Source organism: Suillus bovinus, assembly GCF_016758785.1.
Source record: "Suillus bovinus strain UH-Sbo-P2 chromosome Unknown EDB93scaffold_64, whole genome shotgun sequence".
In the NCBI taxonomy this organism is placed as follows: Eukaryota; Fungi; Basidiomycota; class Agaricomycetes; order Boletales; family Suillaceae; genus Suillus; species Suillus bovinus.
Window position 1 is genome coordinate 89,445 of NW_024542120.1, and position 24,734 is coordinate 114,178.

Below are 24,734 nucleotides of genomic sequence, written 5' to 3' on the forward strand. Positions count from 1 at the left end.
GGTTTCAGGCTAAGACAGTGAGTGACTGCCTTAGAATCAGAGTTCAGGCTACTAAGGGTGGAGACCTTAGTAGATCAGGTTTCAAAGGGAAAACCCAGTAGATTAAGTTAAGGAATACAGCTATGGTACATGGGGTTTATATAGGTAAAAGGAAGCGGCGTAGCCGCGACAAGAAAGGTAACAAAGATAGGAAAAAGAGTACAACCTATCAAGATAGCAAAGATAGGTGAAACCGTCATGCGGCGCAAGATAGTATCTATGTTACAATCAAGAAAGAAAAGAAGTGCGGACAGCCCGCTTGATAAGAGAATAGCCGGGTCTAGATGAGTCTAGAGTCGGTGGCATGGTTACAAGAAAAGAAAAAGAAAATAGGAGTAAATGTTATTGTAACAGTAGCTATGTTACAATCAAGAAGAGAAGAGTGCGGACAGCCCGCTTGATAAGAGAGTAGCCGAGTCTAGATGAGTCTAGAGTTGGCGGTATGGTTACAAAAGAAGAAAAATAAGTAGGGTTAAATGTTATTGTAACAGCTGCAAGTGGTCCAATACTGCCTCGTTGGAAGGTAGATCAATTGAACATTGGGGGCATTGCACAGGCGATGATCTGCCAGTTGATTCAAGCATCACTACAGTGAGTACTTCAACCTGAAGAAATAAATCTTACAAATTTGTATCAAGAACAAATTGCCCAAATTGTCCTTGCCGAGAATTGGACAATACAGTGGGATGATTGACCTGCATGCCAGCGCTATACTTACCCAGCACTGACAGTATTGACAAGAAAAAATTCTCCAAGTCCTTCAAACTCTGCTGCTGGCACTCACTCCCGGATCACATTGTAACACCCCCCCCCCCCCTCGTAGATTAGCTAGAAAATAAGGTATGTGTTGCCTATCTATATTAGCCAGGATATTGATGTTACCACTGGCAGCGTCAATATGGATGCTTGTACTGAGCGGTCCACACCTCCTCTGTCCGATTGCGAGACTACAAGCTCAACTCGCATTGACCTCTCCTCACCTCCTTTTGCTCAGACTGGTTCCAAGTTGCCGCCCTATCGTAAATCATACAGTGTCACCTCTGCCTTGGACTCTGAACGTTCGATCTGTTCCAATACAAAGGAGAAACTAGCTCAACATAGCCGCAACCACAGCTGCAGCAACCTCCCCTTAGTGGGCCCTTTTATGAAGCAAGACCATCTGTCTTGCTTGTGCGAACAATTGTGTGCTAAGTATAGGCCCTGCCTTGTTCATCAGGCCCCCGCCTATGAGCTCCAGTTTGCAAAGAAGCAAATTCTCGGTGGCTCATATGGACCTTTCAACCTCCAAGACTTGCACGAGGTAGGGAGATTTTTCTTATAAATGAATATCTATTAATATAAGATATGTAGGGTAGGAAACTTCTTCAGAGAGGTTTATCTCATATGTCCAACAATTCCTTCTGCAAGGCTGTTCAACTTAAACAGGCCACTAAGGAAGACCTCTGCCACCAGCTCATGTATACTACCTGGCGGCTCGAACGTAACAGGAGAGAAAAATCTTTCCTGAAATCTCTCAAGTGAGAGCAAGAAGGTGAATTCAAGATGGTGGAGACAGAAATGGAGATATTCAGGGGCTTCATCACTAGCCGGGGACTCCTGGCCTTAGAAGACGATAAAGACTACCTTGAGGCAGTCTTTTTGGAAGAACTGGACCAGTATGACATTGCCAGCGAGCAGTACGACCAATTTTTGACTCATGCAGAGAAGTGTGCCATTCCTTTTCCAAACAGCAGTGATACAGAACCTTCGGACTCCCACAGTGATGTGGAATCTGATGATAGCCTCGTCTACCAGCCGGATGAATGAGGAACATGGCGCATAGCCTTATCAACGAATAGGAAGTGTGAGAGACCCTATTTCCATTTAACTTTATCAATTTATTGACAACACATGTACAGTGCTGCTGTCTTGTTACATCAATTGAATTTATAGATCACATGACCAACCCCATGATCTGTTGTTGCTTTCGTTTGTACGTTTTATGTACATCATTTCCGGTCTATATACTTGTTTGAGCACCCTTCGTTTATGTGTGATTTCAATCTGGTTAGTCAATTTATCATGCATACAGATAGGATGGCTGTTCTCAATCCATGCCCCCACGAAAGCCAATCCAACAAGCAAGACACATGTCAAACAAGAAAAAAGTAAGTATTTATATTCTCTCAGACACAGACACTAATACGATTGCTTAGGAACCACCGCAACCGAAAAAAAAACTCCAATGTCAACGCATCAGGTCGCAACATTGCAACCCAACTCGGTCTACCTGAAGATCAGCCAGAAACTCCCGAATGTCTCTGCAGCACGTCGTCTGCATTGATGGCTGCACATGCAGGCCACAGTCACTTCCAATACCCTCAGCAACACAACCACAACCCCCCCCCCCCCCAGCCTCCAGGGCATCATCAGCCCGACCTTTACCAGTCCATCGATCACCCTCCACAGCTCAATCACCCTCTGCAGCCCAATCACCCTCTGCAGCCCAATCACCCTCTGCAGCCCATCAATTACCCCCCGCAGCCCATCAATTACCCCCCGCAGCCCCAACAGCATCAGCAAGATGACTTCTACCCACAGCAGCCTCAACCTGATGTATTGCCTGACGAGCAGCAAAACCCACCAGACTTCTTTCACAAGCCTCAACAGCATCAGCAGCACGACTTCTACCCACAGCAGCCTCCACCTGATGTCTTCCCCGACGAGCAGCAGGACCCGCCAGACTTCTTTCAAGACCTTCAATATGACAAATTCTTTCCGTTTGGAGGCTCCGGCGTCCCACACTATATGCGGTGGGATCTTGGAACCGCCACTGCACCACATACACCAGCACCAGCACTAGTACCGGCGCCAGCACCAACATCAGGGCCAGCAGTCGTCGGTGTGGTGTTGGCCTGCAAGCGAGAAGGAGAGCGAGGCGAATTTACCCATGGAGTGATACATGTACGTGTTTTCTTTCTTTGTTGTTAATATTTATTCAATACTAATTACTCCAAGACGCTGGAGATGGAGTGTCCGGTCGGTCGTCAACACACCATCGACCGCCATCTCCCTCCTACCCCAGCTCCTGGACCAGCACAACTAATGATACCGGCCTCTGTCATCACTCCTGCAGCCACTCCCCCAGCCATTACAGCCCTAGTCAAGCTCAAAAAAAAGGAAATCAAGACAATCAAGACTAGGGCAAGGACGAACCTCCGTCGCACAATGCTGCAAATGGAGGGTGTTTCGGCAACGTGCAAACAACAAAATGCGCACATTTCAAATGCCTTGCGGGACGCAAGGATTGATTTGATCGGCGATGGTAAGTCGCAATTGTACCGATGCGCATCGATAATTTTTTTTTGTAGTTCCGTACGAAAAATTTGAGACACCGAAGGTACACGAAGAAATGGTGACGTTGATGTCACATACTCGGAGACTCTTCAAAACATATGCCTCCCACAACATTCTCAATGCCCTCAATCTGCGCCTCCCACCTGCAGAAAGGGCTAACGTAGTACAAGGCTATCTCTCCAGACTGAACTTCCTGCACAAAGTTGAAATGGTAGGTATCTCATTCTACAATATTTGTGCAATTAATAATCGCGCCAACAGGTTGACGGAATTGAAGTCACGCATTTTCTGGAGGCCAACTACCTTATCGACATGATTGTCGACATCGACACTGAGAGACTCGACTGCGTGTTCGGCCTTGCAGGAGCCGCAGGCAGCAGTTCACAACGCCCTCAAGGCATATTGTGAGGGCACATACGAAAATGTCGATGCATCCGCTGAACAATTCTACGACACTTACAGTTCGATTATAGCGTTGATCAACAGGACAAGGCTTGATGATGCGCTGAGGGAGAGGTACAAATCTTTGTGTAAATTGATCATCAGGCGTGGAGAGGCAGATATTGGGCTTTAGATTATGCAGATTTATCTAATAGTACAATCTCGAGATCATATCTGCTATCTGTAATTTTACAATGAAATATTTACAACGAGATTATATGTTTTAACGCATTTTTTCGTGATTGCAAAGAGCCGAGTCTACTTTGATGCAATAAGTACTAAAATGGTGCGCGAGCCGACGGTTGCTATTTATGGCTCCCAGAAAGCGCCTCAAAGGCTCGTTTGTGGATTTTTGGTTTTCAGATGTGCACGGTTCACTCAGTACTGCCAAAGGAATACATAGGTCCGTCGAGTGAGCCGTCATCTAGTAAGGTTAGTAGTACAAAACTTAATCCTATGTTGATATAAATGTCACCAGTTGTCCATACTATTGGCCTAGCCGATGATCACGATGTCTATGCAGAGTAACAAGAACAAAAACGAGCATGCAAGTGCGGAAGTACCAGACCAACTGCCCTGCCTTGGCGGAGCCCCCACTCGCCGGGAATGAGTATCAACGAAACGAAACGCCGCCACATCGAAGGAAAAGTACATGGAAGCCAAATGTAGGCGTAAGAGACATCACTGATGGTTGTTGCGGTTGTCGTGCATTCGTCGATTTTTTGAACATGAGGCCTGAAACGGTGTCGAAAGGCTTGCTGACACCAAGTTTCAAGTATGTAGTCCCTTTTCTCTTTTTTGTGTTGTCTTTCGTTCCAGCAATGTTAACGGGAAAGATCGAAGTGCTGCATATGACGACGACTCGGAGAGACTTGGGTGTGGCCTCGCCAGCGACTGTGGACCGTCAGCCGACTCACGGATGCGTTTAAGCGAGACGAGCGGATGACACTCAGAAGTACTGGTCCTGGATACAATCCATAGAATTCTATTACAACTTGAATCTGTACCTTGGATTTTCCATAGTAAGTACTGACTTTCACATGCCAGTCGTCCTCATGACTTCCCGATATGATCACGCTAAGTCTTATTTGCACGACGTTCATTTCGGCCTGCAGCGTTGTTTCGTTCTTAGAACGGGATGTGGCTTGTAGGAGACTAGATCAAGGTATTTCGCACAGTCTTGGGTCGTGAACCACTTCCTGATAAAGTTTCGATTTCATGTCCAGGTAGTAGTCCGACACGTACGGACAACAACGTCCGAGTCCATTTGTGAAAAGTGCGACGTAACTTCAACGTTTGAACTGTCATCTGAAGGTCCATTTCGCTCCCTTGGAATGATGTGTGGGTAAATTTCATTACAACAGGAAAAATTCTGACCATACCGTTTTTATTTGTTGCTCTATGCGAGTTTGAGGCGGCCGCCTTCATATCATTGTTTCTGGAATAGGAAAAGTCTCGAACACCTCTTACATCGGTCTTGCACCGTAATGGCGATGCTTGGATTTTATTTACCCATTCCAAGAAAGCATCGCAGCAAAGCCCACATCTATGAGCTCTTACCACGTTTCGCGCACGCGCTAGATTTGTCAGCCACCTTCGTACATATGCAGGGCAGTTCCTAGACTCGCAGCCCGTCTTAGACGGTCTAGGCAGTTCCTGTAGAGATTCTTTTATCCTACTGTGACGTAATGCAAGAGAGGAGGTACGCCTCCTGTTCTCTCCGCGGAAACAGTTTCCAGTTTGAATCATCCCTTTATTAGCTACGCTCTAAGTCAAGTTGGTACAACTTAGCAAACCTCATTTGACGTGTGTCCTTGGAGTAAATCGCATCTCAATATTTGATGATCACTAGTCAGTTTTAGGGATTTCGAATTGGGCGGCCAATCGCTGTCACCGACGCATCATGCATCAGGGCTCGTGGCTGTTCAACGTAGATCATGTATTGTCCTACATGGAATATGTCTGTGCAAAGGACAGAAATTGAAATAAAAAGCTGTCGAAACCAAAGGCTATGATCGGACTGAGGTACGCGCGTGGGCGGGTGGAAACAGTACCCTTCGTCCCAGATATTATAATGGTCTGAGGAAAGAGAGCGCCTATCCATATACGGTGGTTGGCAATTATACACGTTCAGAACGTTCCAGTTCCGCGTTTACGTTGGCATTTTCAGCGCAATTCTGACGCGCTCACGCTCTGCTTGGCCAAAATTAACACGGTGTCTTATTCGCCTTCTGATCTGACCGATGATCTCCCAATGAGCAGCCCTCGTAACGGACAGGTGCGTCTTCTATTAGCCGGAGAACACATGACATATCTTTTATCTTCTATTCATGAGATCATCCAATCAAGTACCAAGCTCAAGCGCTCATGGGCCGGTGTACCTTGCTCGCCTATTCGCTTCATGAGTTACCGACACAGCGACACCATGGACTACCTGTTTGCATAACCATTTTGAAATGGTGAAGTCGGTATCAGGCTATTTAAGCGGTTCCAAATGACCAAAAAACCAAGCCATGTTGTCCCAAGCCATAGATAGTGGTCGCCGTATCAGCGGGCATATCTTGACACTTTTTTTGTTCACGAAGTCTGACTTCTTGACCACTCTGTTGCCTGTCGTGAGTGTCCCACAGATTGCTCGCATGTTCTTTGACATAACCTTGTGCATTAGACTTTGTTTGCCTTAGCGAATACTCCCCATCCCCACGCAACCCGCATTCTGGAAATTATAATTTGGATATGGATCCACCTCCTAAAATTTGATATATCCAATCAGATCCAGGATCCAGAGGAGGACAAAAGGAACAAACCTGATCGCCCACTCCCCGCTGGTCGTATTACCGCTCAGAATGCGGCGGACGTGCGCTGGCTGCTAGTTCCTGTCTGTCTGATCTTTTCTGCGATGCATGGCAGACAGACTCTCGCGTCTAGCGCTTGCTTTGAAGCCCTCAGTATCTGGTATAACGAGTTTGGAGGCCACAAAGCTGGGATTTCAAAAAATCTATTAACAGCAGTCGGGTATACGTGCCTGGAAGCAGGTGCAACGATTATTGCAGGTATGTGGGCTGTTCCACCTACAGCAAGTCGTTGGCTGAGATGTATGTCTTAATAACTAGGGTCCAGTGCGCGCCTCGATAATATCAGCGCGCGAGCAGTTGCTTTTAGTTGTGCAGTATTCGTAACGACGCTTCATGCACAAGATTTCAAAGACGAGGAGGGGGATCGCTTTATAGGAAGACGCACTCTTGTCACTCTGTTCCCTACCTTTGCGCGTATTTCAATGTTGATCGGCGTCCCCCTTTGGTCTTTCTTCCTCAGCAGGCTATGGAATGTGGATTTTATCTGTTCTGTTGCTTTTGTAGCGTATGGAGCAGTTGTAGGGGGGAGATTCATGGTCTATAGGACCGCGAGTGCTGATAAACAGTCCTGCAGATTGTACAGTGTCAGTGATCTCAAAGAGTTATGATTTTCTCCTTGCTAACTCGTAATTTTTTATTAGCTTTGGTTTTCCTTGGCGCACTTACTCCCTGCCTATTGGCGATTTTTCTATAGCACTTGAAAGTTATAGTAAGTTCGAAAGTGGCGCGAGGGGTAGTGTATGTACATGATGTATCCTAAAAGAATTATTACTTAATATTTTAGATTTTGTATGACGTTACGTAATGAATTCCTGGATTCCAGTGCTCACTGCGGGTCGATACTGCAACGACGTTTGTCAATAGTTTGCTGCATGCTGCAAGTAATATGGGACTTCTCCCGGACTTGAACCATGGCGGCGCGGGCTCCAGTTTGCCACTTCCTGTTCTTCTCCTTGCCGGAGTATCGACCCTAGTAGCAGTGACTGTCAGTGGACTGTCGATATGGCTGCAGCTAAGAAATTATAGGAAGCCCCTCCTGCAAAGGTAATTTCACTCATAAGGGCTTAATTCCTAACGATTATTTGCTGACCCACGATGTTTGCAGGATGGTCATCCGAATTATGCTCATGGTTCCAATCTACGCCTTGTCATCCCTAATTTCGCTTTTCTCGCTAGACGCAGCGTTCTTCATCGATGTGATACGAGATGTATACGAGGTATGTACTACCTATCCACGAGTATCGTTCTTGTGAACTTTGTGCGTTCAATTCAGGCTTTCGTCATTTATTGCTTTTTCGTTCTTCTCCTTGATTATTTGGGCGGCGAGCGTTCACTTCTCATTCGACTCCACGGACGACCACCTATCCCCGCCATATTTCCTGTCAGTCTTTGGCGACACGAAGTGGATGTTAGTGATCCATATACGTTTCTCTTCATCAAACGAGGCATTCTGCGTCAGTACTTGTCGTCTTTTTAATGGTCATGCTGACACGTTTCCGCTGACAGAGTATGTACAAGTCAAACCTTTATTAGCAATTGCCAGCCTCGTCATGAAAGCAACCGGAACATATCATGAGGGTGATTTCCGGGCCCGGTCCGGGTATCTGTATGTTTCAATTGTGTATAACGTGTCCATTTGCCTTGCATTGTATTGCCTTGCAGTCTTTTGGATGTGTGTAAGCAATGATTTGAAGCCATTTCGGTAGGTCAGCAGACGTTTGCTTGGCTATCTAATATTCATTGTTCCGGTTTTCAGCCCTGTACCAAAATTCCTTTGTGTTAAAGGAATTCTCTTCTTTTCGTTCTGGCAATCTATTGCGGTCTCAACTCTCGTCGCGGCTGGCGTCATATCCAAACTTGGACCATACACGGACAGTGAACACATCTCCCTCGGACTCACCGACACTTTAATTTGCATTGAGATGCCATTCTTCGCTATCGCACATATGTATGCATTTTCCTATAGAGACTTCGTTAAATCATCACCATCTGCCAAAGTCCATGTGGCACGGATGCGCATAGGGTATGCCATTCGGGATGCATTTGGCCTGAAGGACCTGGCTGAGGACACCAAGGCAACACTGCGTGGAGAAGGCATCAATTATCGTGCGTTTGAGCCAAGCGAGGGCGGAATGCACGTTGGGGCAGCGAGGGAGCGAAGGATACGTGCCGGCTTGCGCTATTCCGCGGGCGGAAAACGGAAGTATTGGCTTCCGGAGGTGACGGGTCTAGGTGACGGAAGTGCCGAAGGTGACCACAGGAATTGGTTTGGCAACAATGGAGACGTTACTGCTCCACTACTCGCGGAACACGCAGGGAATATTGTTCATCCCGCGCCCGACATACAATATCAGAGACAACGGCAAACCATACGAATTCCCGGCGACGACGTGGACGTGGAGGACGACGATGAATATGCACTACACTTCGATGATGGTCTAGCCACCGCGGATGATTCACTTTATGACCATGCGAAGAATTATGTCTTCGGTGACTACGCGTACCCTGTTGTGGATGTTAGCTCCGAAGAAGCGCGTTACGCGATGTGGGCTGCGGAAGAGAGAGTTGTTAGAGAAGGGGTTCACGTCAATGTTCACAGAAATGTCATTGGTGCGAGCAGTGGTGGAGGCTATGGTGCAACGGGTACTCGGGCTGGTCAAATACACAAGTATGAGGATGGTAAGGACGAAGTGTTCGCTTCAGAAGATCTTGAGGAAGGCGGACGGAGGGCAGAATCCAATGCATCGAGGAAGTTGAGGTGGTCAAATGCCAGAAGTAATGGAGCTCCATCACCATCAATCCCTGGCTCGTTAAGCTCATCTGCGAGTTCAGGCAATCATCTGCGCTCCTCAGGGTCATCATCGCGACATAACTCACAGATATCTCATGAATCACGTCCGAGACTGCTGTCTGGAAGTAATGTTAACGTTCGCGCGTCGTCTCCATATCTCCACTCTTCGCCTTCACACTCGCGATCGAACCTTGGTACTCCATCACCCCGCTTACTTTCTTCTGGATTGCATTCCCACCTGTCCCCTTCTCCTCGTTCTCCACTCGCGGAGCCAGACGCTGTAGACCTTGTTGTGTCCACCGATACGCTCCCGGTGCCCTCAAGCTCGCATGCTGTCCATACTTCTATGCGCACCCCAGGCTTAAAACGTATCTGGGATCAGAATGGGGATTTCCGTGTTGAATCCTCGGTTGGATTAGAAGAAAATGACAGGTGGTCTAATGACCGTCGCGTCGTCTTAAGTGAAGTTGATGAGGAACATGATATACAGACAGAGGAGCCTATTGTTCCGGAGGGGCACGAGCCAGAGGAAGTAGTACGCGCTCAGACGCCGCCTCCACATGCTCGGGCTTGGACCTATGGAACCAAGAGTCTAGGGGAGGACGAACAGAATCCGTGGACGTGAAACCATGATCAAAGGACTCAGATGCTCGACATGCATGCCGAGATACCCTCTCATATACATAACTTATTCACGTTGTACAACATTCATGGAGCTTTCTTGATTATCTTTTAAAAGTTAGTTGTCGATAGGCTTGGTGAGATTTGTGTCTTTGGCTGCGCGCAGTCAAGCTGCGGTTGTGTTTACTCCTGAGACTGTACAGCCTTTCCATATGTGCAGCAAAGTGTGGCTATGCGAGTCGTGGCTATCCTATACACCACTTCACACACAATTGCCCCCCTCTCTTCCTCAAGGCCGCCACGGTCTACTCGTAACACCTACCTAACCTAATTGCTACGACGAACCATGTTCAAGACGGCGGCAGCAAAAATTGCCCATAATTCGACGATTCCGGCGCTTGCGGGTAATAGCGACCTTAGACAGTTTCAGGATCTCATTAACGCGGAGAAGGTTGTTCTAGTCTCGTGAGTGTGCTTTAGACACTTCAATACGTTGTTAATGTTCTTTTCGCATTATCATACAGAATTCAGAGACTAGGTGTTGATATAACCAAGGCTGCTGAGTCCCTCAGGGCGTGGGGAGTTGGTGAGGGTGATGACCTCGCTGTGAGTGCTGCTTTTGTCTGGGTGTACGTGGTGCAGTTGCACTTCATTCCATAACGTTCACGCGAGGTTTCATGGGATGCCTCATATGTTTTGCGATGCTCAATGACGCGTAGACGAGTTCCTCATCTTGCCATGTGGAGCCAAATACTGTATATGCCTTACATGACTAGACGGAGTATTTCATCCAAGACCAATGGCTCTATGTGCACCCGCCATGATTTATTATCCACCTTCTGACAAAGAAATTGTAGGATATCCTCGGTGCATCCACTACCCTACTCGTTAACTTTGCTGCGGCGCTGAGTGCGTACGCCAGCACACATCATGGAATCCGCGACACCATGAAATCTGTACGGACACGTGAGGAAGCACTCGATGATCTACGGCGCCGACGACGGCGTATTGCAGCCTCTGCAGATGGTGCCGAAAAGAAGCTCAATAAGATGAGCCCCGAACACAAAAATCTCTCTGCGCAGACTGACGCTCTTAATCGACTGCGTGAAGAGATGCGCACAATGGATGGTGAGATTGTTCGCGAAGAAGCTGAGTTAGGCGATTTCAAGAGAAAATGTGCGAAGAGCTGGATGCAGGCCAAGTTTGGAGGTCTTACAGAGTGCTGTGAGAAGGGTGTGGTAAGTCGTTTCTTTTTTTCGCTCACAGTCCACCTCAGTTTTTTTTTTCAGATTGTTGGCGACATAGGCAAAGCCATCGTTGCGGTATGTCCTGGTGTAGGCTCGCAGGTCTCATCATGACCTTGATTTGTAGGAAATTCTTGAGGATGTGACGCAACCAGGACTTCCTCGAGCGTATTATAACGCTCAGCCACGTGTCAGCGCCCTTGTATCTGAGGCGCAACGTAGTATTGCGCAAGTAGCCTTTACGGTTGTTGCGTCTGGCCGCGTCAGCCAAGGAGAGTATGAGCATACATCGTCGACTCAGACTTCGCCACAGATGCAAGCACAACAGTCAATGGTGTCGGGTTCTCCATATTTACCTGTTCCACGGGTGGGAAGCGGGCTTCACTTGGGCAGCTTTGGGAGCGAATCTCTGGTGGGACTTAATGACATCAACCTGCACCAAATTATCTTATTTATTATTTTGACATTCATAGCCTCCTCCACCTCCAAACCAGCGCACAGCATCTGCAGATGAACTTGGCATCTCCACACTGACCTCGACACACGCCAGTCATTTTGCCTCTTTTCCTGCGAGGGGTCCGAGCTTAGGGGTCCTGTCACACGACGGACCGACTCCCTCAAAGCCTTCCCTCTCCTACTTGCAGCAAGCAGATACGATGGCTGGTGGTCCCTCGGGGCTTCCGGTGCATGATACTTCGGACTCTTTGACCAGCACTATTGCCGACGCCCTCGCTCGTAGCGATTCCAACTCATTCAGCCTAAATCATCCCTCGCTTGATGATCCCGCACCAAAGTACGAGCCGTTCGTGCCCGGATCAGGTGCTCCATACACTGGTTTTGGAGACACGCGCAGAAGTAAAAGTCCAAGTTTGCCACCAGGAGCAGCTCCTGCGGCAATTCAGGCTTGGGACGGAGGTTTGGGCCCTGAAATTGAGGAACGGCGTACAGTGAGCGAAAGCAATGATAATGCGATGAGCGTCATGAGTGGAAATGAACAATCAACGAGCATGACTGGGCGGAGCGACAGACGGGCATCACAGGAGTCGGTGGTTGGTATGCCGTATGACCGTGATGAGGAGGCCGAAGATTACCAGTCGAATGAAAATGTACTGCAAAAAATGGATCGAAGAGTGGGGCTTGGGACGGAGGAAGATGAAACAGAGGCAGAACATAGCAGACCTTCGCCGCCCGAGACGATGGAGAGTCAGAGACGTATCCCGCGTGTGCCTCCGCCCCCCGTGGATACTGAGGCACCAACTCCACCAGAACATACCAGGGTTGTGTCTCCGCTTTCACTGCAGTCTACTTCCCCTCTGCAGACTCAGGCAAAAGGTCGTTCAGAAGATAGCGACGAAGATGACGAGAACGCACGCAATGCAGCAGCTGCACGCGAGGTCTCTCGTGAACTAGATGCGCTAGCATTCAGCACACCTGCACCAGTGACATACTCCACTCATCCAACTCAATCCCGAGCCCCACCGCAAGGTTCTTACATGTCAGGGCAGACTTACCCGCCTCAGCCACACCAACAGCAACAGTTGCAATTTCATGCTCCTCAACCCAATCAGACCTCTCGACCACCATCACCCCTTGCACCACCTCATGCACCGTTCGCTCACCGTTCCGTTTCGCCTCATCCTCATATTGGTGTTGACCCAGGCGAATCACGTCCTCTACCGATCATAGCTACTTCGAAGAGTAGTTCACCTCGTCCCATATCGCCTCGACTCCCGCCATCCTCTCTGTCCTCAGTGCAATCACCTGCTTCTGCCTCCTACAGGTTACCAACGGAATATTCCCGCCCGCCGCCGTTCTCGTCTCCTCTCATGACGAAGTCCACGTCTTCGCTGACCTTGGGTGCTCCCGGTGGTGCCCCGCGAATGATCTCCGCTGCCGCGTTCCGCAGACCTGGTCGTAGTGGAAGCGAGTCTGGGTCGTCGTTGAGTCCTGCAGGGTACGGTGGGCCGGCAGATACCTCGCCTCTATCCCTCCGCCCTTCTGCGTCGCCTGCATCTTCGATACGGAAGTCAGGGGCAATGCGAAGGCTGTCTGTAGTCAATCCAGACCCAGTCCAACTCGATGAAGACGAATTCGATTACGTATCAGCATACACCGGAAGAGACGAGCCGGGGGGCGCGCAGGCCCAACAGAGTGGGGGATATGGACAGGGGAGGTATGTTAGTGACCTTGAACATCGATGATGAAGATGAGCATTGTCTATGTTTAAACTTGAAAGTGTATTGCTCTGGACGCACATTAACTATGGACAATTTTGTATCTGTTCTTTTTCTTTTCATCCATTATTTTTCCTGTAGTTTTTATTCACAATCAAATATGTTGTATTCTGCGATATTCCCCTCCTCAGAGCATCTGTGCTCGAGGTTGATAGCAACATAGGTATGTCATATCGAGCCTCGCGAGTGTTCGGCCTAAGCTCACGCAGGCTCCTAGATCTTATTAATATACACGTTTTACGATCCAGTGAATAAGCAAATAGAGTCTCAACCCTTGATTTTAGCATCGCTGGTACTTTGTATTCAACATCTACTCATCGATATCACTCTGTTAACTACATACTGAATTTGAGTGATCGACATGGCAATCCCTAATGAGGATGCTCGAGCTTCCGTCCCTAACAAAGCCAAACATACTTCATGGTGAAACATTTTCCGAACTAGCCCGTGCATGGTGTATTGCTAACATAATGCCAATTGAGTAGATTTCCATGAACCTTCAAGTAACTGCATACGCGCGTTGCTACAGGCGGCAACATGTAGAGCTTACGATTTCATCCCGTAGTGAAAAATTGCCATCGCGCTCATTGTCGATGATCTACCAGAGGCTCTCCGAGTCATAGTCACCATGTGCGTAATTCTGATAGAATTGATAGCAATACCTGCTTGACTTTTTATATCACCTTTAGATTGCTTGCGATGCGGCGTCTTGATTGGTGTTGGGCAGCTTGGTTTAATAAAATACAGTCGGTCAGATCTGCGCTTTAAAGGTACGCTGAGTAGTCTTATTAAGTGAGACGGTCGAAGGAGGATGCTAACTGTTTTGTTCAGCGTCCCTGTACATACCATGCCCCATCTTCGTATTACATGCATCAAATTCATCGTGCTGATGGTCGTCGCAGGTCATTTTTATCGCGTGTTCAAGCTATGAGGTCGAGAGGTTAACGAGGAAGACGCGTGATGCATTCATTTGGCCCCGCATGTATCAGCTGTACTCTATAATTGGTTGGTAATTGTATATTATACCTTTGCGATGCAAATGCAGCGACATTGGTGGCATTGATTTGATCCTAGGTGAGCAATCGGAGTATTCGCAAGAGCATTTACACTTGTATTGCCTCCGGATATGGGCAATTACTTTGTGGTTGTGGACGTGATTGTGGATGTTATGGTACGTCCACAGTAGCCCAGCATTTAAATTCTGACATGCAGATAAGCTTCACCACCAGACACACCACCACCACCACCACCTTACAGTATTTGCAACGTTGCATCTTCTCTATATCAACTATGAATTTGTTCAGGAACATTTTCCAAAAGTGAGTCTACCGTTCTCGTGCTCTACTCGTCGTCATCATACTAATTAATACACCTCAGGTCCAACGATGACCGGAAGGCGTCGCTGAAGCACTCCAAATCAATGATATACTCACAACACACACACTACCATGGGCCGACTGACGCAAACGTCGACTCATGCACAGACTTGCTGGACAAGTCTTCCTATTCCCCTGAACCAACTGAGCGCGTCCCTCGACGTGGTTTCAGAGCGCTTTCTTTAAACTCAAAGAGCTTCAGGCCTCAAGTGCCTGTAAAGCAGAGGTATGTTAATCAAGCTTCAGCAGATGTACTGCAGATACCTAACGACCATACTTTCATTGTCAGACTGGCAGAACGTATTCGCACCAAGTCCAATGCTGGTCGCTTAAACATCCCTCCTCCATCCGCTCCTGCTCCCCCTCTTCCCAACCACCGCTACCTTCATCGAGTACTCTCGCGCTCCGCATACAAATCACTCGTAAACATTAGTGAAGTTGCGTCCCACGTCGCCGTCCAGACTCTGGCGCCAGCCCATCCCAAGTACGATGAGATTTTGCAGGAGCAGGACCTGACTGTACTCCGTAGAATGATCAATGATCATCCCTTGTCGCCTGTTTGCAGCGAACCCTACCTAGAACATATGCATCCCATGCATTTTGACATGGACGAGCCGCAGCTCGGGTGTCCCAAAAAGGCACTTCAATTCTACATCAATGAGGCATTGGCCCAAGGCCGTCCCTTGGATGTACGCGCAGGTGGCCGTTACCGCCGTATCGTTGACGCGCATGACCCGATGGACATCGTTTCGGAGACTGGATCTGATTGGGATGAGCGGAGTGGAGAGTAGTGATTTTATGGACACCAAAGTTTGTTTTGTGAAGAGAAGTTTGGCGCTAGTTTATCTACTCGTATATGATACCTATGGATATGGATATGATTTATGTAACGAAGTTTATTTACCATCCGAACGAGATCATGTTCAGTAGGACTCATCGGAGAAATTTTGAAATTGATTCGATTTAGTAGCATTCACTCATACACGGACTCGGATCCTCCAACATATGTTTTCAATAGTCAACATGACCAACGTACAGTACCAGAACAGATGAGACATCCGCTCTCTTGGATTGCGGCTTGAAACCTACCAACAGCTAATTTTTTACCTTTTATAACACCTGGACATTTACTCACGTACAGATGTTTGTCGGATGTGCATTCATGGCGAAAGTGATGTACACAGCAAAGTTTCTCTTGGATTGACGGGGCTTAAAACCTGCTGACAACGATTCTTTTCATTGGAGCACCCTTTGACACAGAGGGCAGAGCTAGTAGTAGGTCAACCTCATGAATTAACAGAGGGAAGGTACGGAAGCGCATATCGCAAGACTGAGAAAACAGTAAGCAGTAAGCGGCATTGTCTGGAAAAAATATATCACCGAGTGGAAGAGTGTAACTGTGTAAGAAACTCGCGACAGTAAGATGAGAAGCGAAACAGTATACAACAGGGGCCTGGGATGATACAAGTGAGTCATGACCAGGCCGAAATGTAGTCGGTACTCTATACGAGGTAGCGGTCGGACACGGCGGACGAGGAGCAAGACAAGGTGAAGATGCTATCGACAGAATGATAAACGAAACAATTTTGAAGAGATCTAGAGAAACGCACGCTGGACGATGAAAGGAGGAGAATATTTAGTACACGAGCGCGCTGGATAAACAATGAGAGACGAAAACAAAACGATGAAAGACTGAGGGGAGGAGAGCGCGAGTCACGCACGAGTTCTAGATTGCAGTCGACTCAAGCTGAGATGAAGGGTACCCATTTATATGCATCTAATGATCCATTATCTTCAGCGACATGAGCTAATTCCGGTAACTTCTCGATGTATTAGTTAGTTCGTTCGGCGAAAGGGTTGGGCCGAGGATTAGGTTTGCGATCGACACTAACATGACACTCTTGAACACTGAAGTGGAATGTAAGATAAGCAAACGCAGGCTCGCATGGTCTTGGCTGTAGTGAGCTCGCCAATGTTAGTAGAGTGTCGCAGGTTTCACCTGCCAGTCGGAGCTGGTTCAAGATTGATCCGGCAGCCTGAACGGCACGTCATGACAATGGGTAGATCATGATGCGGCGATGGAGCTAATTAGTATAGTTGGTTTTGGACATATTCTCGTCCTGCTCAAGTCATGCCTAGTCTTGCTCGTGGTCCACTAAGCTGGAGTTCGAGAGCCTGTCGAAATGAGCAACAATTCAACAAGTTGATATTAGTAGGAGGCCGGACGAGTATAAACCAACATGACGTCACTTCGTTGTCGATCACTGGCAGGGTCACTGGCCTAGCCAAATCGCAGACAAGTAACGAATGAGATATCAAAGTAGTACCAGTAATGTTAGGGCATGCATAATGACCTAGACCACTAAGTCCGAATCTAAGCAAAGTTGAGTCGGAGTTTGGATTGCCTCGACAGTTCGGACTTGGTGAGGGAGCGTTATTCCCTTGGGGACCATGTGTGCTCGAGAGGTTCATAGCAAACACAGGTGTGTGATATCGAGCCTCGTGAGTGTTGGCTGTCGCTTAAGCTCACGCAGGCCCCTAGATCTTATTCTACACATTTTTCGATGTAGTGAATAGGCATAACTCTGCAAATAGAGTCAACCGAATAAACTAGTATGATGCGAATGCCTACAGTTCGGATAAGACGACACCTTGTCTGGGCCCACAAGTTAAGTTGGCCGAGTTCAATAGCTTGGGGCTTTTGGTACAACTTGAATCATCTGCGGCTCACCAGTCCCTTGATGTGCTGTCGCAAGGTAGACTCGTCATGCGCGCAGCTTTATCGCATGAGGTAAATTCTTCCTAACTATATGAACTGGTAGAACAGCGCATCCTTGAGTCCGAGTGGGGGAGTCCCTTGTACGAGTCATTCGCGAGTTTCACCATGTATGGTAAGCACTCCCTAACTATTGATCCATGAATAAACTGGTGGAACAATGCATCCTCATGGATGCCGTTCCTGTTCCTCACGGCCAAAAACAGTTTACCTGTCCTGCACTGTCGCTCCGATGTGCGCACAACGAGTCGATTATTTAGTCATTACTGTTTTCTCTTTCTTCACCTGAGGGGGTGCGTTCCATACGGTTCAGTCCTCTGAGGATGAGACTAACCACGTGCTTACAGTGTTTTAACGTTTGCTAGCATCATGATATATATAATGGGCTTTGAAATGTAGTATGATCATTACCTTTCATCATGTTCCCAGCTGCATCCCTGCTGACGATTCTCCTCCTAGCCTTGTCCATCACGGCATCGCCTGTTGAGATTCGTGACTCCCCCATTAGCCTCCCCATCGCCAGAAGGCTCAACACTGATCTGGTGGTACCATCAACCTCTTGCAGCACGACCAATCTCGCGCGACCGCTCTCAAAACTGTCGACAGAGATATGTTCTACCTGCGACCTTATTGATTTTGTAGAAAGTAGAGACTAAGATACACGTCTCAGCGTTGTGGAAAGAGTCGCTGAGGTATAAACAATGCAAAACGATGAGGTACGGTACGGAGTCCGTGACGAAAAAGGAAGAAAGGAATACAGTGTCCAAACGGTGTCGATGTTGTACATCCGAGTCAACCAACAGACTTGAAGCTCAGTACCTCGAATCTAGCAAACCCTGACCTTGTCTGACTCGGATGAGTTTAGAGGTCATTAATTCATCGTAGTAGTATGTAACTGAACCTGAACTGAACAGTGAAGATATCCATCACTGACTCAATAGAGGGGCGTCGTCATCAAGGCATAATCTCAATCATGATATCAGGCGCAATAGATGCGCAAGATCAACTCACGAAACAAGCTAACACACGCAATGACTCGCTTGTTGCAACATGTACTACCACTGTACGGAGACGCAAAAAGGAATACTTGCTTTGGAGATAGATGGTATCAAAATTGTCTTTCAGCTTAGTGGACGACAAGCCAGCCTACCGTAGGCACTGTCTATGACGTTCAGATGAGTGCAAGCACCCGCACTACACGAAAAATTGTCCACAAATAACTGTACTGATTGACTCCGGAGTCCGAATTAGGTCACGGTATTGTACGATCAACCATGATACCAAAGCACAGCACGAAAATTTGTCCATGAACAACTTTACTGATTGACTTCGAACTAGGTATCACACCATCAACCATGATACCAAAACGAAAATGGAAACATGACATGCTGTTGCGATGTACCGCTCGGGCTGCCGGCTCACTTGCTTCCCGGCTGACAGATCTTATGGTCTCCTTTGCCCTAAGACGAGCAGGTGAGTCATGTGGTTGAATCCTGGCTGTACAGCGATCTGCTCCTTGGCTTACCTTAGGACAAACAGTGCCTACGCAGCAGTCATAAGTTGTCTTGCACTGTTCTGTTGCATTTTGCGGCACTGAGTCAGTGCCGCACAATGCAACAGAACAGATATGCTGTCAACATAACCACGACGGTGAGGAAGGAGGAACGCATTTTGTGTGAGGCGATATGGAATCTTTTGAGGTGGATCTCGAATGATATCTCTGAGGATGTGGGAACACTATAGGATAACGACCAGCCTTTATGTCCTGCATACTATATACATAGGCACGATCCTGATCGATTTGGCAGATAGAACTTGCGGAAGCGTAATCAACTGTGGCCCTTGCGTCGTTACTGGGGTCGTAGGGTATACGGACAAGCAAACTTAACAACGCTCTGAAATGATTAGGCAAGGTAATTTTTTGGGGCTAAATGATATACCATGATGCGATCTCTTCGCAGCGCTTAATTCTTTACAATCTAGAAATCCAAATTTCTCCACTTATGCTATTTGCATACTGCTAATGAAGAACAGTTGTTTCATTCTCTGACCTGGTGTCACTTCTGACTAGCTTCGCTTACTGAGACTTAAGGTGACCCATTGGAGGACACTTCACTGACCGTGACGCGGCTCGTACTACACTGATCGCTTCTGGCAGACCAATACCCACCACGCGCCCTCGTTGATCTTGCTCGTCTCATAGACTCAATTGTGGGACGAGCTCTTGAAGACAAGTTGGTTGAAATCTGATGCCATCCCAACCCGTTCGGCCAGACGATGAGCGGTGTACTTGAGTCGGAGTCACCCTGTTGCTGTGGAGTATATTCCCAATATTACCTAATGTCTCTTAAGTCTGTCGGCGAACAAACACATCCTCAAAGTCGTCAAAGTCCTCCTCCCAGTTGCGATAGTCCTCATAGTCCTCAGTGTCCCACATATGCCTGATGCAAAAAATTTATACCCATCTCCCAATCATCTTTCATTCTCCGCCGCCCAGCTTACGCACGCCCTACAATTTACTCTCCTGGCTGCGCCGTAAAGCTTAAGCTTTATCTGCCTCATGCACACTCCACACAATTGCCTGTAAATAATTTGGCCCCAGCGATAATCATGTCTTAACACGTTCTGCAAAATCTCTGTCTTCTGAGCCTCATGTCCATGTTCAAACCCTCATCAACCCTTTTCAACTTGCGATGCTCTCAAAGCACCAATTCAGTTTTCGCAGACTCCTTGCTACAATTTTCTCTCGCTTCATGGAATTTCCTACTGATGTCCCGGGATTATTTACACTCGGCGAGACTCGACTTGACGTCGCGGCATGGCGAAGAATGCTCTTGGATAGCAATCTTTCCTCGCAGTGTGTCCTTGAAAAAGTCTGGTTTTGCAAAGCTTCCAAACGCAAGAAGCATGAATTTCTTGTATTGTATTTTCGTCACTGGGATCCTTCAGTGCCTGCGACCGCCCGTGTGGTCGTAGACCGTGCTCCAAAGTCAACTCCGAACGACAGTGGCTCCTCCACACCTATTACTCATTCGTCGGGCATCGCTTCCCCTTCAGTCAAACAAACTCCTGCCCTTGACTCCGTTTCCACTACCCCAAACACAGGTACTAGCACTCATCAGTACCTAGAATCAAGATACGGCCCATACAAACATCTTTGTACCCTCACATTCTCTCCCGCATCCACACCTCCCTCTGCAGCCCAGATATCGGTTCTCTTATCTGTTACAAGCACGCATGCTCCCAACTACCACCTCTATCAATTTCAATGTTACTGGTTCGCCAGTACTATCTGGGAGGCCATAAAACACCTCTTCCCAGGCTATCTCGAGTCAACCTGGCAAGGAATCCGCTCTCGCTGTTATGGTTTTGAAGTGGATAAGATAGACAGCGTTAAAGTCGTGTGCGAGGAGTATGCTAACGAGCAGAGGCGCCTCGAAAATGAGGCAGAGCTGAAGAGGCAAGCCGAGCAAGCCAGAACACAACAGGTTAGTCTTTCATGGACTAGAGGCATCATGTTCACATTGCGATCCTTGCAGATATGGATGGATGGTGTAGCTCATGGTCTTGCTCAGCGCCAGGCGGAACTTGACAGCCACCAGGTGCAGCTTGACAGTCATCAGGCAGAGCTTGACAGCCGTCAGGCGTTAATTGACCGTTTGCTAGCGGAAAACCTCCAATTACGAAGTACTCTGGGTTAATTTTTCATGTAGCTATGAAGTTCATACATTTTGAATTACATGCAGTTTTTGATCCCGAGCCATGAGCGCCTCGATCTTGGCCATTTGCGACAATCTACGATCCTTTTCTTACCAGCTACTTTCATACCAATACCCTAGATTTTACCATTTTCGTTTAACCATTTTCGTTTGCGTGCCACGGTATCTGGAATACACCTGTGTGACTTGTTCTTGAGAGAACTAAATATCTTGGGTCATCTGCAATCGAGCTTCTGTTGAAGCCAAACCTGATTGGTACGCCTACACCGTCCTTTCACATCATTAATGGGCCTCAAAGCTGACATGTCAAAAGCAAAGAACAAAGACGGCACACAAGACAGCTATGACATTTTAAGCTCCGCCAGAAATAATATTAGGTGAATGATAACATATCATTGATCTCCTGATCGATAACAATGAACTATGCCTCGCACATCAGCCCGTGCAGATATCCTGGCAGTGCTATGTAACTACAGTTTGTGTGGTACCTTGAACTTGCAAAGGTTGCCATCAAAGGACTTGATGAATGGGACGATGACTCAGATAGTTCTTCATCTTCGTCTGCATCTGGAGACTCGATGGTCAAGTCCATATCATCCCTCTCATCCATGTCATCTGATTCCTCACTCAACTCGCTCTTCTCCATGTCGATGTCGTCAGCAACTGAAATACTAACAAGTTCATGTGCATTCACCGAATTTTCTGACACAATTGAAGCCTTGCAGGATGAAGTTGAGAGGAGTCGTGTTCTATTTGCACATCCTAAGTTGAGCCGTGCACCAGAGCTGCATCTTCTTGAGGAGTGGGCATTGGACCACCCTGAGAAATTTCGTCGTAAACTTCACGTGGATCCCCCAGTCTTTGCGCATCTCGTCAACATCATCATCAACCACCCTGTTTTTCAGAACAACTCAAATAATCCGCAATTAGGGAACTGCACAGGTAAACCCCCGGGTATTGGAGGCCATACCCGCACCCGGCAAAAACCCGTACCCGCTCTGATGGGTACGGGTTTTTGGCGGGTACAACAAGCTCAGACCCGTACCTGCACCTGTGCAGGGTTTACCTGCGGGTACCATAGGTATCACTGCCAGTGCTTAGCACATATGTCCAGCACACGTCAGCAAATGCTGATGTGACTCGAACATATGTGGTTGGCACAGGAAGGAGTGGAGGCACGGGCAAATTTGCTGGCACGCGCTGGGCGTTTGCACGTACGATTGAAGTCGAAGGTGAGCGTGTCGAAATGGGAGATGGTGGTGTGGTGGCGCGAGAGTGTGACATGTCGGGTGTCGCGTCCTTGTTGCAGAAAATGGGGGCAGAGTCAGGACGGTGACTTACTGACAAGATCCTTCCTTCCTCCTCTCATTCCTCCTCTTGTCCTTCTCTCTTCATCCTGGTGTCTTCCGTGTGCATTTGAGCCACGCCAGCGAATGCTGGCGTGGTCTGAGCATCATCAGTAAATTCCCACATTTCTTGACTTCCTTTTTCGAGACTTGCCGCCGGTCAATAAATCTTATTTACCACTTATTTACATTTATTTGATTGAGCGTGTTAGTTGAAAGAAAGCGTGTGACAAACAAGCGTGATAATGCGCAGATAAGCATCACAAGGACACACATTTATTTCAAGGCACAAAACTACAGTAAGTGGTGCAAGTGTACTCATAAGTATGACGTATTGACGAGATCATATTAAGTAAATGGCAGCTTCAAAGTCTTTTGCCAGTGATAGTGTGCGAGGGAGGAAGCGCCAATGGATCGATGTTGTGATCAGGGCAAATGAGGCACTTCGGGCTGAGGCGGAAGCAGAGGAGGCAGAGGCGAATGTGGAGGTGCCAAAGGGCCTTTGGGAAAGGGTGAAGGGGTGGATCGGCGACAGGAATCGAGATGGAACGAGTCGCTTGTGATTCCAGCCTAAAGTGAGTCCTAGGATGTCTGTTAATCAATGAAGACTTACCTGGTCCTGATAGTGTCGTTTTCGCGACATTGACCCGCAAATATTCACCGTCAGCATTGTATCAATGTATAGTATGTAGAATAAACACTGCACCTTCGCATACCCCAGTGTGAAATCTCGACCTCGACACCCAAGTCTGACGCTGGAGTACTATGACCAGGTGTATCGGTTTCCTTGAGAAGCTTGTTGGCAGCGCGTCGTTCTTTCTTGCCACGGGCATGATTGACGAGTTCCTGCAAATCTTCACTGTCCTACACAGCCTAACATCCCAATCAGCATGCATGCATCGCGACATCCTACTGGACGTACCATCGCCCACTGCTCATCGCTAAGACCGTTGTTATAATTGACGACATTATGACGACGCTGACCACGGCCCTGGAAAGCATCATTAATCTCCTTCGGCTCAAACGGTTCATCCGTCTGATAGCATTCAGGCAGCTCTTCAGACCACTGCATACCACTCATTTAGCTATTTGTTATGCGAGAGAGCTGCTGCAACACCTACCAGGAATTCTTCCTGCTCTTCCTGCGTTGATTTGTTGTTGAAACGACCGGCTTGGATGACCTTGTCGTCAATATCGAGCTTGTACCGCGCACGAGCATACATAGCTTCTTCGACACTCTTCTCTGTGATGAAATGGAGGATTCGGACAGCCTTTGTCTGGCTGATACGGTGAGCACAATCTTGAGCCTAAAGATCAGCATGGGGATTCCTGAGACATTATCATCAGTACATCTTTCCAAACGATAACCAGAAGCTTATTCACCAGTCACTATCAAAGCTGCAAACCTACACGTCAGCATAGAGAACAACTCGACCGCAACAGACAACGCACATGATGACATCACCCCATTTTGTGCGATACAGTGCATCATCTGGCTTGGTATCGGGATGAATTTGGAGCCTGCCTTCCCAGAAAGCAGCAGAGGACTTTGGGGATCATAACGAGCAGGGTCAGACAGTGTACCATGTGATTGTGGTGCCCAGCCAGCTCCAATGGAAGATGCAATAAGCGTAGGTACCATAGTCATCAACAAGGGGCTAGAAAAAATTAAGGATACCATCTCACAAACCAAACATTAACACATACAGAGGAACACATTTATCTTCATGCAGTCTAGCCTGACAGCTCTTCACAACAAATGAAGACGAGCAAAGTCGCCCGCCCCGCAGGTTAGCGAATGTGGCAAGATTGTCATGCACAAGTTCAATCTCAGAGTTCCATTCAACATCTGGGCGAACTTTGAGAAGACCGCCTTCGTGTTTGGGGAGTAAGCGCATCATGATGAAGAGGCGTTCAAAGGGTCCATTGGGCAGTAGGCGGATGAGCGTGCCCAAG

At 47.7% G+C, this 24,734-nt stretch overlaps 7 protein-coding genes across 7 annotated transcripts; 6 read left to right on the plus strand and 1 right to left on the minus strand.

Moving 5' to 3' along the window:
- Positions 1–937: 937 nt before the first annotated feature.
- EDB93DRAFT_1106737 (uncharacterized protein) lies at positions 938–3,949 on the plus strand (the record flags this gene model as incomplete). Its single annotated transcript, XM_041447654.1, has 12 exons — positions 938–1,171; positions 1,256–1,339; positions 1,390–1,556; positions 1,611–1,745; positions 1,972–2,011; positions 2,111–2,186; positions 2,235–2,351; positions 2,378–2,982; positions 3,037–3,343; positions 3,390–3,586; positions 3,637–3,779; positions 3,838–3,949. 12 exons carry the CDS (start codon positions 938–940, stop codon positions 3,947–3,949), a joined length of 2,217 nt encoding a protein of 738 aa, XP_041304189.1.
- A 1,952-nt stretch (positions 3,950–5,901) lies between these two features.
- On the plus strand, positions 5,902–7,500 carry EDB93DRAFT_1167965 (UbiA prenyltransferase family). The gene is made up of 4 exons (XM_041450256.1): positions 5,902–6,431; positions 6,485–6,869; positions 6,930–7,255; positions 7,313–7,500. Exons 1-4 carry the CDS (start codon positions 6,330–6,332, stop codon positions 7,370–7,372), a joined length of 873 nt encoding a protein of 290 aa, XP_041304190.1. The 5' UTR covers positions 5,902–6,329; the 3' UTR covers positions 7,373–7,500.
- EDB93DRAFT_1231421 (DUF300-domain-containing protein) lies at positions 7,492–10,327 on the plus strand. Its single transcript, XM_041451292.1, has 5 exons — positions 7,492–7,715; positions 7,777–7,888; positions 7,945–8,125; positions 8,178–8,373; positions 8,428–10,327. The coding sequence occupies exons 1-5, from the start codon at positions 7,558–7,560 to the stop codon at positions 10,085–10,087; spliced, it is 2,307 nt and encodes a 768-aa protein (XP_041304191.1). The 5' UTR covers positions 7,492–7,557; the 3' UTR covers positions 10,088–10,327.
- On the plus strand, positions 10,326–13,988 carry EDB93DRAFT_771301 (uncharacterized protein). Its single transcript, XM_041457411.1, has 7 exons — positions 10,326–10,548; positions 10,608–10,689; positions 10,941–11,321; positions 11,373–11,405; positions 11,455–11,739; positions 11,801–13,724; positions 13,779–13,988. Exons 1-6 carry the CDS (start codon positions 10,430–10,432, stop codon positions 13,526–13,528), a joined length of 2,628 nt encoding a protein of 875 aa, XP_041304192.1. The 5' UTR covers positions 10,326–10,429; the 3' UTR covers positions 13,529–13,724; positions 13,779–13,988.
- Positions 13,989–14,584: 596 nt separating this feature from the next.
- On the plus strand, positions 14,585–15,879 carry EDB93DRAFT_771303 (uncharacterized protein). The gene is made up of 4 exons (XM_041457412.1): positions 14,585–14,732; positions 14,779–14,880; positions 14,939–15,163; positions 15,227–15,879. Exons 1-4 carry the CDS (start codon positions 14,725–14,727, stop codon positions 15,726–15,728), a joined length of 837 nt encoding a protein of 278 aa, XP_041304193.1. The 5' UTR covers positions 14,585–14,724; the 3' UTR covers positions 15,729–15,879.
- A 4,127-nt stretch (positions 15,880–20,006) lies between these two features.
- EDB93DRAFT_771552 (uncharacterized protein) lies at positions 20,007–21,730 on the plus strand. Its single transcript, XM_041457413.1, has one exon. It carries the CDS (start codon positions 20,407–20,409, stop codon positions 21,412–21,414), a length of 1,008 nt encoding a protein of 335 aa, XP_041304194.1. The 5' UTR covers positions 20,007–20,406; the 3' UTR covers positions 21,415–21,730.
- Positions 21,731–23,863: 2,133 nt separating this feature from the next.
- On the minus strand, positions 23,864–24,085 carry EDB93DRAFT_1091465 (uncharacterized protein; the record flags this gene model as incomplete). The annotated part of the gene is made up of 1 exon (XM_041446361.1): positions 23,864–24,085. A coding segment is annotated over one exon (222 nt), but the record flags the coding sequence as incomplete, so codon positions are not given.
- Positions 24,086–24,734: the final 649 nt, after the last annotated feature.

Excerpts from the sequence above, each read along its gene's own strand:
- EDB93DRAFT_1167965 (XM_041450256.1), top strand. The coding sequence starts at position 6,330 with ATGTTGTCCCAAGCCATAGATAGTGGTCGCCGTATCAGCGGGCATATC. Across the intron at positions 6,432-6,484 it reads TGACCACTCTGTTGCCTGTC|ACTTTGTTTGCCTTAGCGAA; the intron begins GTGAGTGTCCCA and ends CTTGTGCATTAG. Across the intron at positions 7,256-7,312 it reads AGTCCTGCAGATTGTACAGT|CTTTGGTTTTCCTTGGCGCA; the intron begins GTCAGTGATCTC and ends ATTTTTTATTAG.
- EDB93DRAFT_1231421 (XM_041451292.1), top strand. The coding sequence starts at position 7,558 with ATGGGACTTCTCCCGGACTTGAACCATGGCGGCGCGGGCTCCAGTTTG. Across the intron at positions 7,889-7,944 it reads TGATACGAGATGTATACGAG|GCTTTCGTCATTTATTGCTT; the intron begins GTATGTACTACC and ends CGTTCAATTCAG. Across the intron at positions 8,374-8,427 it reads AATGATTTGAAGCCATTTCG|CCCTGTACCAAAATTCCTTT; the intron begins GTAGGTCAGCAG and ends TCCGGTTTTCAG.
- EDB93DRAFT_771301 (XM_041457411.1), top strand. The coding sequence starts at position 10,430 with ATGTTCAAGACGGCGGCAGCAAAAATTGCCCATAATTCGACGATTCCG. Across the intron at positions 10,549-10,607 it reads GAGAAGGTTGTTCTAGTCTC|AATTCAGAGACTAGGTGTTG; the intron begins GTGAGTGTGCTT and ends ATTATCATACAG. Across the intron at positions 11,322-11,372 it reads AGTGCTGTGAGAAGGGTGTG|ATTGTTGGCGACATAGGCAA; the intron begins GTAAGTCGTTTC and ends TTTTTTTTTCAG.
- EDB93DRAFT_771303 (XM_041457412.1), top strand. Across the intron at positions 14,881-14,938 it reads TTCAGGAACATTTTCCAAAA|GTCCAACGATGACCGGAAGG; the intron begins GTGAGTCTACCG and ends AATACACCTCAG. Across the intron at positions 15,164-15,226 it reads CAAGTGCCTGTAAAGCAGAG|ACTGGCAGAACGTATTCGCA; the intron begins GTATGTTAATCA and ends TTTCATTGTCAG.
- EDB93DRAFT_771552 (XM_041457413.1), top strand. The coding sequence starts at position 20,407 with ATGCTCTCAAAGCACCAATTCAGTTTTCGCAGACTCCTTGCTACAATT.